General features: G+C 34.7%; 1 protein-coding gene across 1 annotated transcript in view; it reads left to right on the forward strand.

Annotated features, from left to right (window-relative positions):
- The first annotated feature begins 713 nt into the window (after window positions 1-713).
- The window catches only part of LOC120631202 (RE1-silencing transcription factor), a 48,643-nt gene continuing 36,573 nt past the window's right edge, over window positions 714-12,783 (forward strand). The window contains exons 1-2 of the mRNA XM_039900681.1: window positions 714-1,108; window positions 11,855-12,752. Of these exons, the coding sequence (XP_039756615.1) occupies window positions 11,872-12,752 (881 nt within the window). The 5' untranslated portion in view covers window positions 714-1,108; window positions 11,855-11,871. The remainder of the gene's footprint in view (window positions 1,109-11,854; window positions 12,753-12,783) is intronic.

Here is a 12,783-nt window from a genome sequence, read left to right on the forward strand (position 1 = left end):
TAACTTCTAGATGTATATCAATAATTAAAATGATAAATATTATTATAATGTGTTCATTGTAAGTATTCCAAAGATAATGAAGAAATTTAAATCATATTTTGTTTCATTATAAAATTTGGCATCAATGTTATCGTACCATAAAATAATCTTTATCACCGTTAATGTAAGTAATGATTTTAATAGTCACGTTGATATATCTAAGTGTATACATTTTGTTACGACTCAATCTTGTAATAGTATTATTAAAATATGCAGAGATCACATTAATATTTCGTTAAAATAGATGGTTTTTAAAAATAAATGTGACTGTACTTATAGAAATTCGTTGTAATAAATATTAAAATATTCTTAACCTTTTGATTAACCCCCAATAAAAATACCCTCCAGTATCTACCATACTAGGTTTTATTAGATTCTAATTATGATCATAAAAAGTCTCTCTATTTTCTTTAATAAAACACTTATATCAATTAGCTAGTACGATCGAAATTCACGAACCGAACGTTTTGAGGGCGGCGTTAATTTACACGACTTATAAGCTACTAACACGAAAAATAAACAATCAGATATCCTTCCCTTTTTTATTGCTTCAAGTAAAAACCGTACGAAGGCTTCGGCGGCGCGGCGCGGGTGGTGCGGGGGGGACAGGTACAGGAGCGCTACTGCCTCTGACGACGACGGTACAGTAGTACGCGCCCAACTCCCACTGGTCGCGCGCTGTCTGCGCGCACGCAGCCTTATCGACAAGCGATTATAACCTGAAAAAACTCAAGTGATACTGTGTTTATAAAACTTTACTAGGATTACAGTGAGAGAACTCAAACATTAAAAAGAACAGTGCTGTGTTTAGTGCGTACGACGTGAATGCAGTAACTCTACGTCCATTAACTGTTTATGGCCTGTGCAGTGCGACTATTGTTGTGTGGAAGTCACTAATCTCCTATTCACCTGTCCACGCCAAATGTGGTTAGACTGTGAAATGTGACAAAAAATTGCAATGATACATCATTGTTTGGTACCGACCCTCGGTTTGTAAACTTTGCGGGCGACTACCTGACTACTGGAGGGTTGAAAGCGTCGGCCGACCGATCGGACAACCCGTCGCCTTGTGAGTCCGATTTTTTTATAGAATACGTAATTTAATACGGCGGATGTGGAATAAATTGGGTAGGCAGGGTGCGTATACGCTACCTGTTTTATTTATCATGGTCATGTGCACGGATGTGTGCTATTAAATGTTTATTATTGTTGTTTTTATTGGCGATGCCACCCAAGGGAACACAACACTTCGAACGTAACGGTCTGCGGTTAACTCTTCAAGGTTCAAAATAATTCCACTGTCCACGGGAATTTATAATACATACTTAATTATATCTATTTAGTAGCTTCGGTTGCAAAGGAAAACGTTAGAGATTACTTCTTAAACAATGGGCATTATGGTTTTACAGGTGTTAAGCACTTCATCCTTTATTTGAAGAAACACGTGCCCAAACCGTTAGTAGCCCACCCACTGTAAAGTTTTATGATGCATCTATCATTATGCTTCAACTTTCTTAATGAAAGATAAAAGCTTTGGAAGGATAACACCTCTACATACTATTTGATTCATAGGATCTATAGATTTCAGGGTTCCACGGACTGGAATGGTCTCTTTTTCATAAAATTCTACTAGAAGTTAGCCCTGACTGAAATATCACCTGGTAGTAAGTAAAGGTGCAGTAGAAGATGGTAGCGGGTTAACCTTTTTGGGGTATGGCAGTTACATAAACCCCATACCCCTGATCGGTTTCTACACGGCATCGTACCGGCACACTATAATCACTTGGCGGCACATCTTGGTAGCTTTGGTGGACACCTTGACACGGTTGAAGCCTCCCGCAACACCTGATCAAAGAAAATTCAAAAATGGAATCCATAGCGCTAGTAAACTTCCAGGTGACCACAAATGCAAGATTCCGTTGGACTTAATGCAGCACAAAATCTCCAGGAGTAAACGTCCGTCTATAAATTTAACGGAAGTTGATAATTATTTAGTACCTAGATAATATTATATTAGTGATCCACGCAAAATGCGATGGTATATGAATTCAATACATATTAAAAAGTTCAACCGATCCGTTTATTTTCCGGGTTAAAAATTATCAAAAGCATGTGTCCATGGTTCAAGAGCGATTATACTGTAACGCCGTTCATAAGTAACAAAGTTATTATTTTTATCCCCTGGGCACGATACCCTGATGCTATAATGGAATAAAAAGTATCCTTAGTCCGTCTCTAGGATACAAGCTATCCATGTAAAAATTTATTTTTATTACAATTGCACATAGGTATTTTGCGATGTAAATGAAAAAATAACCATAACCTATAAATATTATACATCTAATTTGTTTGTGAAGTTTTTACAATTTTGTATTTTGTAGTTGCTATTTGTATGTACAATATGTAATGAAATAAATAAATTAAGCTGAATATATGTAACAAACAAATAAATAGAGCCACACATTATCTATGCATTATGCTTTATTTTTATATTATTCGCTGGATTAATGCGAAGGCAGTTAAGACTTATACATTCATACAAATCATACAATACGATTTCAATATCGCACCGTGGTAACAGCTTCTACTTACGCTCTACTTAATTCTACGGTAGGTAAGTAGGTTTATATATATATATATATATATATATATATGTATATAAATATTGCATTACCTTCGTGTGGTAATTTATACCTGCCATTTTGATTCAATTTAACAATCATAAGTGAATTTCCTTTATTATGTTTATTTTAGCACGTTATACTGTTATAGGTAGATCTCACAAATTAACAGTCTTTTAACTTAATATACAAAGCTACGAAATCCATCCGATCCTATTCGAACCCCATCGGTGAAGTACCTACCCCTCCTTTACCGATGGGGTACTATTATAAATATTGTTTTGCAACTTTTTCTGGGATCAGTACTTTTTCTGAGATCCATACTTTTAAAGAAGTTACTGTAAAGAGTTTTAATAAATAAAATTCGGCAACTGTAATATCAGCTATGTTTAATTTGAGGTCAAATAGATAATAGATTACTAAGGTAATGGAAGGCTTGAAATCCTGAATAACACAGTAACTCACACACGTTCACACGCACACACATACACGTATAAATGTCATGTCAAGTCAGTGTAATTAGTGAGGGCCTTTATTTTTAGGTTCCATATGTAAGTTTTTTAATATGAAATCTGAAATTTATTATTAATCTAAACAAAGTTCCTACTCTTTTCTAATGACTCTGTCTATATTATACATTAGGACAGACAGTCATAAGTGGTACTATTTCATTGGAGGTACAATTTGAAATATAATATATCTGGTGACTGGCGTAGTGGGCAGCGACCCTGTGTTCTGAGTCCTTGGCTGTGGGTTCGATTCCTGGAACTACAAAACGTTCCTGGAACGACAACTGGAAAATGTTTGTGTGATGAACATGATTGTTTTTCATTTTCTGGGTGTTTATCTGTATATTATAAGTATTTATGTGTATTATATCCATTAAAATATTCAACCCATAACACAAGCTACGCTTACTTTGGGGCTAGATTGCGATGTGTGTATTGTCGTAGTATATTTATATTTATTTATTTATATCTGAGGCAGTTATTCGTCAATAAAGTTTATTTTAGCTAAGAAGGTATAGAAGTTAAAACCACTGATTGAATAAATAATATATTTTAAAAATAACTTAATTAAAACGAATACCAATCAATCAAACAATTCTACCGTTAAGATAGTCTAGGATTTCTACTTAATATAGCACATGCTTAGTCCATTAATAACTAATATACACACATATAAATGGGCATTTATTAGCAGGTGATCAATGATAATTCAGGTTTTCCGATTGCAGATTACAATAACCACTTCTGGGTGATGGTTATTTTATTTATTTATTTTAAGATTATTCAAATTAGAATAAAAATCTTAGTTTTGTTGTACTAATTGATGTATATTCTCGTATTAGAAGCGCGTATATTTGTTAGTCACTAGGTTAGTGGCAGTTAAAAAAATACATTTACCAAATTTGGTAACTTATCGTTAAAAAATAGAATAAAAAACTATTAAAGTGCGAGTTGGACTCGAAAAATTATGGTTCCGTAAATATTCATACTAATATTATAAATGTAACATTTGTCCGTTTGCTTGTTTCTTACCTACGTACGCCTATACTATTGCTAAGGCATCCTGGAGACGGTCATGCTTTTGATTCCGGAAAACCACCTGGCAAAGTATCTTGCCAGTTTTATAATAAAAAGTGTTGTTTCATTTTTTTTATATTTATTAGTTGATACATTTAATCAAAGGAAAAAAATAAAATTCGTGGATATTTCTCTTTGTTGCCTACAATAAAATAGTAGCCTATAGCCTATAGGTAAAGTATATATAGTTTAAGAATCTGTTACAAGTCAAGAACTAAGATCCGATTTGACTTTACTGAGTTGGATAGCCTGATTAATGGAAACAGTTGAAGGCTATAACACTATTTTTGTAAGTAAAATTAAATTTAAATACAAAAATATATTACGACAATACACACATCGCCATCTAGTTCAAAAGTAAGCAAAGCTTGTTACTAAGGAATATTTTTTCTGATAAATATACATAAACACTTATAATATACAGTAGATAAGTAATTATTAGGTAGTAATGGAAAAAAATACACAACTATTTCATTAAAATTATTACCTAGCCTTGTGGGTAAGGCTTCAGCTTCGCTTTGGTGGTGCCCGAGTTCGATCCTTGTCACGAACCCCTAACCTTTCGGAGTAATGTGCGTTTTTAGTAAAAAAAAATCACTTGATTTAACGGTGAAGGAAAAATGGGAAGAAACCTGCATGACTAAGAGTTTTCCATCATGTTCTCAAGGGCGTGTGAAGTCTACCACATCGCACTTATTTATTTAATCATAAGACACACCAGCAATTAATTGTAACTACATTCATAAAAAAAAAAATGTGTTAGAATTGGCCAGCGTAGTGGACTAAGGCCTAAACCCTTCTCATTCTGGACGATCCATGTCTTGTATTGAGCTGTAAATGGGTCGGTTAGCGTGCGCGATTTAAACTGTTGTGTGATCGCAAACTGCGTTTCTGCTTTGGTTTTTTTGATCACAACTCCAATTATATAATACAGTAGAGCAGTAAGGTACAGCCAGCGAATGGTAGTTAATCTGCACCATTAACTGATAACGTAATCTAATCAGACATGTGACGATTATCATTACAATGGAAACCTTGCGGCACCGAAAACGAAATTCCCCTATAACAGTAACAATAAAGCTAATTGTGATCAATATAAATATACTATTTGTACATCACAGATTGTATCATTTGTTAATGCTGATAAATATTTTCGGCGATCCGTCCCTCGGTTTAATAAAGTTTTCCGAGAAATCATTTTTAAATTTCCTTTGATGTTCGCCGCTAACATGGAAGCGGTGTTAATCAGTTACTTCATTTTAGTTTTGTTGCTAATTAAGTTATATTGATTTCTGAATTGTTATCAAAATCAATGCTGATAACTTTATATACTTCTGGAAAATTCCTGTAACTTTGATGCGTGAAATTCTTACGTATTATGTAACCGTAACTACTATATCGAGCCTTTACCGCCGAATCGGTAGTAATAATTCCTCATTTGCAAGATTGCAATTGTACATAGCAAGATCTTATTTAAATAAAGTTAATTCCAAGCCGCAATAAATCACGAAAGCCATGCAAATGTTTCCAAAAATAAAAAAGTTAGAAAATGTTTTTGGAATTAAATTGTATACAATAATAAATTGTCAATTGCCAACCACATTAATCACATTATTGTGAATCACAGTTACAATAGCAAAATTAAAATTATTTATTTAACCTACAGTTCTATAGATTTTTTTAACGACTATACACACATCGCCATCTAGCCCCAAAGTAAGCGTAGCTTAGAGTACTAAGATGACTGATGAATATTTTTGATAAATAATATACATATAAACACCCAGACACTGAAAAACATTCATGTTCATCGCACAAACATTTTCCAGTCGTGGGAATCGAACCCACGGCCTTGGACTCAGAAAGCAGGGTCGCTGCCCACAGCGCCAATCGGCCGTCGATTATAGATTAGCTTAATATATAATTACGTTTTATATAACGCAATTGCTCGATATATTCAATATCAATATCCTATAACAAACCACTGCTTGACTATAGGCCTCACCAAACGGGTTTGGCGATAATCACTAAGCCAGGCAGATGGGTTGGTTATCGCAGTATATTGTAGTAGAAGTACAGAGGACGCTGCTGCTAGACTTTCCTTATCTCCCTTAGTCGCCTCGTATGACACCCGCGGGAAGGAGGTGTGTTGACGACAGCTGTATTACGACAGCCGCACAGCATAATATAAATATAACATAAGTACCTACTCAATTAAAAAATAGCCATTAGAATATTTTTTTGGAAATTTTTGTTTCGTTATCACTAATCACGTTTTGATTTAAAGCAGAGGATAAGAGGCTAAAAAAACACCGAGAGTCATCAACCCCAATCTCGGGAAAGGATTAATGAACTAAATCCTAAGACAGGTCCGTGTAGCGTTGATTTAAAGTCCGAAGATCGGACTGGCACAGATCTCTGATAGTATAGGTACTCGTGCGGAATGAAAAACAAGAACACCTATTCACATTAAGTTGAAATCTGTATCTGTAACTGATCATATAAAAACCGGCCAAGTTCAAGTGAGACTCGCGTTCCGAGGGTTCGGTTCATAAGTAAGAAGCGTCTAAATATTTTAAAGAAACATAACTAAAATTATATTGTATTCTTTTTGGATGGAAACGCATTACACATATATTTGAGATTCTTGCTTGTAGAGTAAGTCTACTTGAAAAAAATGAACTTTGAATTTTTATTCTATCTTTTTGCTAAAAAAAGATTTATTTTTGGCCTTTTATGACAGTGCAGACATAATGGAAAATATCCGAATTTTTTTCTGGCCCTATTGAAAAAAGACCCGAAACGGGTAATTTTTATGACAATAGGGCCAAAAAAAAATTTTCATTGTAAAAGGGTTGTCAATTTGTAATTTTTTAATAGAAAAAAATAGAGTCTACTTCAAGGGTCAGTTAAGACGGAACGGAAAAAAACACGCGCAGGAACGAGTATTCTCTGGCCACAATTAAGCAAAAGCGCGCGAACGATTTGCGAGCTTATGGCAATACTGGTCTTTTTTCAATAGGCCAGTAAGTTTTTAAGCAATAAGATAGAATATAAATTCAAAATTCATTTATTGCAAGTAGGCTAACTTAGTATAGTATTTTCGAAAGCTAAAGTCTGTATGTTTGTAGTAGCTCTTCCACCGGTACGGAAGGCAGAATCTCGAGACTATATCTAATCTTCAATCTCAAGAATTCGGATCTGAATTATTATTAGGTAATATCGAGCATATAAAAATCTTTATATAAAAAAACCGAATTTGTAGTTTGAAACTCCTAATTATAGTGAGGAGTATGATTTAAAAGCATTATAGTTTCACAGCATGACTACGGGCTTTAAATAAGGTACCTACGTATCGTTTCTCAGGCATACAATAATTTATTTAGTGGCAATAATTCAGTCTCACCTGCTTACATAATATAGGGTCTACGATGTATTATTCAGTGTGAATTAGATGGGGCGTGTGAGACAAATCTCGATCCATACATTTAAATAAAATTAATGTTTAATAATTAGAGATTTTTAAGATTTTATAAAGAACACTTTAATGACATTTTAGATATTTATTTATATATTGGCTATTAGAAACTTTTTATTTTAATTATTCGTTAATTCTCAAATAAAACTAGCTTACGTATTGTTTTGTGTTTTGAGTGGAACTAACTGTTTTTTTTCTAAAGTCAAAAGATATATGTACTGGAGTGAACGCTTATCAATTCATCTTTTAATTGATCGGCATTCAAATCAATTTTTTAATAATTATTATTAATTGGTAAAAGCTTTTTTAAAAGCCTAAATCACAACGGTGAAATTTTAAGAAATTTAGAATATTTATACAGTTTATTCGCTCCAATTTTAAATCGAAATAAATTATAACTCAATATAATGCGAATAGCTCCGCAAAAGAGGTCGTTATATAATTTCAAAGTTACTAAAAAACATTTCCTAAAGAGTTTTGTTTACTAAGTTATTACAAGTAATATATCCGTAAGTCCATTACTAACTGCAGCGCCTTCATACATATTCATATCTCTAAATTCTCAAACCAACAGAGATAAAAGTAGTTCTACAGCTTCGGAGCAAGTAAGATGGTAGAAACTCGATCAGGCGTAACCTTAGTGGGAATGAAACAAAACATAAAACCACAGCGAGAGTGAAAGGAAGGGAAGATCAGAAGGCTTTTACGGTAGAACGGGCAACACGTAGTGAAATGCGGACCCGGCGCTTGCCTGCTTTTTCGATCTCGCTTGAATAAATTGATTCTTGGTCTTTTCTTTTTACTTTTTTTTAAGTTGCGGTCGTGCTATATATATTTTTTTCTTTTCTTAGTAACTTTAATACATCTTAAAGTGTTTGACCTAGCACGTTCTAAAGTACCTACCAATATTTAACTAGGGTCTGGTATTTTATTATGCATATTTCAATTCGATACGCCGTCAGATTTATTTAGAAGTAGATTAATTATTATATTTTTCTATTTTTGCTTTGAAAGTAATTATTTCCTCCAAAAGACTCCCGACAGCTTGAAAACAGAAAGTCGGAACGGAACAAATCTCAGATTCTACTAACTATTGCGTTATTTACCACAAACAAGCTCAAGATGTACTCTTAGTTTAAATGGAAAGGCGTATTATTAATAAATATAAATGACAGGTACTTACCACTATACTACCGAGGAAAAAGGAAATTTTGAAGCGATGTCAGCCCAGTGGGTAGAACTAGGACCTAAGTTTCGGGTTGCTGAGTTCGAATGCTGAGCACGCAACTCTAACTTTTCTAAGTTATGTGTGTTTTTAAGCAATTAAAATATCACTTGCTTCAACGGTGAAGGAAAACATCGTGAGGAAACGTGCATGCCTGAGAGTTATCCATAATGTTCTCAAAGGTGTTTGCAGCCCACCAATCCGCACTAGGCCAGCGTGGTGGACTACGGCCTTAACCCCTTCTCATTATGGGAGGAGACCCGTGCCCTGTAGTGGGCCGGTATTGTGTTGATATGATGATGATAATGAATTATAAATCTCTTGCATACAATTCTACAATAAACTACCAATTGTCATCTTGGAGATGTCTCTTAAAAAGTTCAGTTTGTATTAAACGTAAGCTTATAGAAAAGTCCTATTATAGTATAAAGGACTACGTAAACGATAAAAAAGCTTGGGTGTAAATTATTGCTCTAACCAGGTTGCTCTTCTAATAATTTAAAATGACATTGTGAGATGGTGATAACAAAAAAAAAAAACACCCGGCTAATTTTTGTGGGCTTCTTCTTAGACCAGGACGCGTTTGGAACCCTCGTAGCTTTAGTTTTAAGTTTACGAATGTGGTTATCGCCATCATCTCACTACCGTGTGGTTCTTATGTACGCATCAAAAGTGCCACCTGTGAGCCTACTTGAATAAAGATATTTTTGACTTTGACTTTGACTTTAAATGTAACTTGGCTTGTAATAAAGACTAACTTATTCTAGCTATGCACTAGAATACGTATATCTTTATTTAATTTTTCATTACTCAAAGTTGGCCGTTTTCTCGATATATATATAGACCTTTAGGCATTTTCACTCTCGAAACCTCATAATATATCATGGGGTGCAATTTACTCAGCTTAGAGATAGCTGGGAAACACGATGAATGTGGGATCGGTAAGTTATGCTATGGCGACCGTGTGTCAGGATGTTATCTGTACCTAGTGGGGAAGGACAGACGAATTCAATAAGCAAGGAACCGCAATACGTACATAGTAGAAGATCCCGGAGTTTGGGAATCCAAAATCCTCACGTCCAAGGCACTTCCAAATTTTTAAATAATGATTAGTCAAGGAGTGAATAATAAATATGTGCCCAGGATGGCCACCGAGGGGGATTAAGCAAATACTGGTATACATATAACTCTTTCCAAGTCAGATAAAAAAGTTCATAAATACATATTACTCATAATAGACGAATAGGAGAAGTAGTTTCACATATTGACTCCTTCATGGGATGTTTACACAACACTAACAATATCTACGAGATTGCTATTCTGAGATTTACGAGTGCCGTGATGGTTTCCAACTGAATGGATGTCTTGGCGGATAATAAAATGGCCGCGTTTTATTTATTGTCTTTCCATAGAGTTATGTTTTCTTAATGTTTCCTGAGCCATAAGCAAAACTACTAAATCGTTTGACTTCTGTTCGAAAATAGTTGTTCAACAAAGCTAAAATACACAAACTCTTAAACTATAAACCTACTCTTTAAAGATGTAATTTAAGACAAAGATTTTTTTTCACTCAAATCTTAACGGAGGGAGGGATCTTAAAGTAGTGCTTTTATTATCATAATGCATTGGAAAAGGATAGCATTATTTTTAGACTTGTTTATTAAGAGATTCATGTGCAACCGAATTGGCACCATTATCTACACAAATAGGGCATTTTATTTCAAACGAAAAAATAAAAGTTTTTCTGGTTATTATTATTCTTTTTATGCTTTTTTTTGACATGCTGGACTTGTCAAAGCAGTAGCTGGTGACTCGAAGACAACTATTTTATTTTTAAAACCTAATTTTTTTTTTTCGATAATACGGGAGGAAAAGGTGAACGGATACGATCAGATGGACTTAATATATATTCTTATTTTATTTTTAATCTATTCAGATAAAGTCGCGCGTATTCGCTAGCTATAAATAACTTGTATTCTAAGCATTCGGAGGCAACTTATCAAGCATAGACATTTATATCGGCTCGGTATCAAAATCCGGTCGTGATTAGCATTTTCTGATATCACCAGAAGCCAAGAAACTATACTATTCAGAATAAACTGTTGAATGATGCATGAAGTACACAATTTAATTTGCATAATGGTAAAAATAGTGAAATAAAACAAAACACTCATTTATCATTTTGAAAGAGCATTGAGAATTTCAAGGAAGCGACCTCATTCCGTCTAACTTTGACTTGAAAAATACTTATCAAATGACTTCCAATTGCTTCTTACAGATGACTTGACAAACAAAAACTTTTGTTATAAGCATGAACTTAAAATAGAAAATAACTGACGTTGTTTTCATAAAGTAACACTGAAATCATTGAACATACCACACTAGTAGGGCTAACTTCTCACATAATTTGAAACTCAAAGCAATGCAAGATCAATAACATATTGGTGGCAAAATGTTATGGATCAACTAAAACTGTAAACAAATTGTGAGTTTCTGAAGCGTAGGTGGATGTTATGAGTACTAATCTATTTTTTATGCTAATAGATAAGTAGAAACAATGTAGAGCTACTTAATTAAACATGTTTCTCGATCCATAAATCTAAATATTCAACACCTGCTGGCAAGATATCTTCTTACGAAGTGAAAGCCATAAAGATAAGTATCGACTGTAGCTCTGCACATGTCTTAAAAAGCCTCACGGTACGACAGACTGTGTTATTTATTTCACGATAGTGAATGACACATCAAAGATATAAGGTTTTTAATCTTTTATGAAGCCATTGGAAGCTTAAAGAATAAGGAATCAAGAATTAAGTTTTGCTATAAAGAGAACCCATAAAGTTAGGTTTTGGTGACTATCACTCATTATCATTTTTCCCTAACTAATATTTGCTTATTGTTTCAGATGATTTTTCCTGCGTGATGTCTGACACCGGTGGAACAGCTGTATCGAGGGCCTCTACACCTCGGCCAGCTACCGAAAACCTTGTCAATCCACCTATACGATCCAGACATGATCAATTCCTCGCAAGCTCTGCTGAAAGAGCCCAAAGACCTTCGTCCAGTGGTCGAAATCCTAGTGGAAATTTTGACTCACCTCCTTTGCCATACCACCGACAGATAACTACAGGCTCTCTACTAGCAGCGTCCCATCGTGAATCTTCTGCTTTCGTTCCTGTAGTTCCAACAAGAGCCATGCATCCAGTCATGTATCCTAATGAAATGCATCCTCCATTATTACCTTCAGAAATTATAGAACGTGAGCGAATCTTAGAAAGAGACAGAAGTGAATCAGCCAAAGGTTCCCCAGATAGGGCATCGGCTAACTTTCAAAAAAGGAATTCATTTGATTTAATGGCTATGATGGTGGAAAAGAGAAAGGAGGTAGCTTTACGAGAAGCTGCAGCTGCTATGTTGATGCCTCACCACAGAACTTCATCAATAGAAGGAATGATATCGGATGGATCATCTCAACCTCCTATTTACGGTCCTCCTGGCGCATTTCTCGGAGCACCGGGTCCATCGCCAACAGCCGCAAACAGTTTTACCTTCCCAGGAACAGGATTATTTCCTCCAGGGGCTGGCCCGCATCAGATGCATCCACACCTAGACAGACGACTACTTAGAGCACCTGGTAGAGCATCGAGACCGAAGAAGCAATTCATCTGTAAATTTTGCAATCGGCAATTCACAAAGTCCTACAATCTGCTTATCCATGAAAGAACTCATACTGATGAACGTCCCTACTCTTGTGATATTTGTGGCAAGGCATTCAGAAGACAGGATCATTTGCGAGATCATAGGTAAGTTTATATTTTTTTTACAACTGAGAAC

Source organism: Pararge aegeria, chromosome 17, assembly GCF_905163445.1.
Source record: "Pararge aegeria chromosome 17, ilParAegt1.1, whole genome shotgun sequence".
Lineage (NCBI taxonomy): Eukaryota > Metazoa > Arthropoda > Insecta > Lepidoptera > Nymphalidae > Pararge > Pararge aegeria.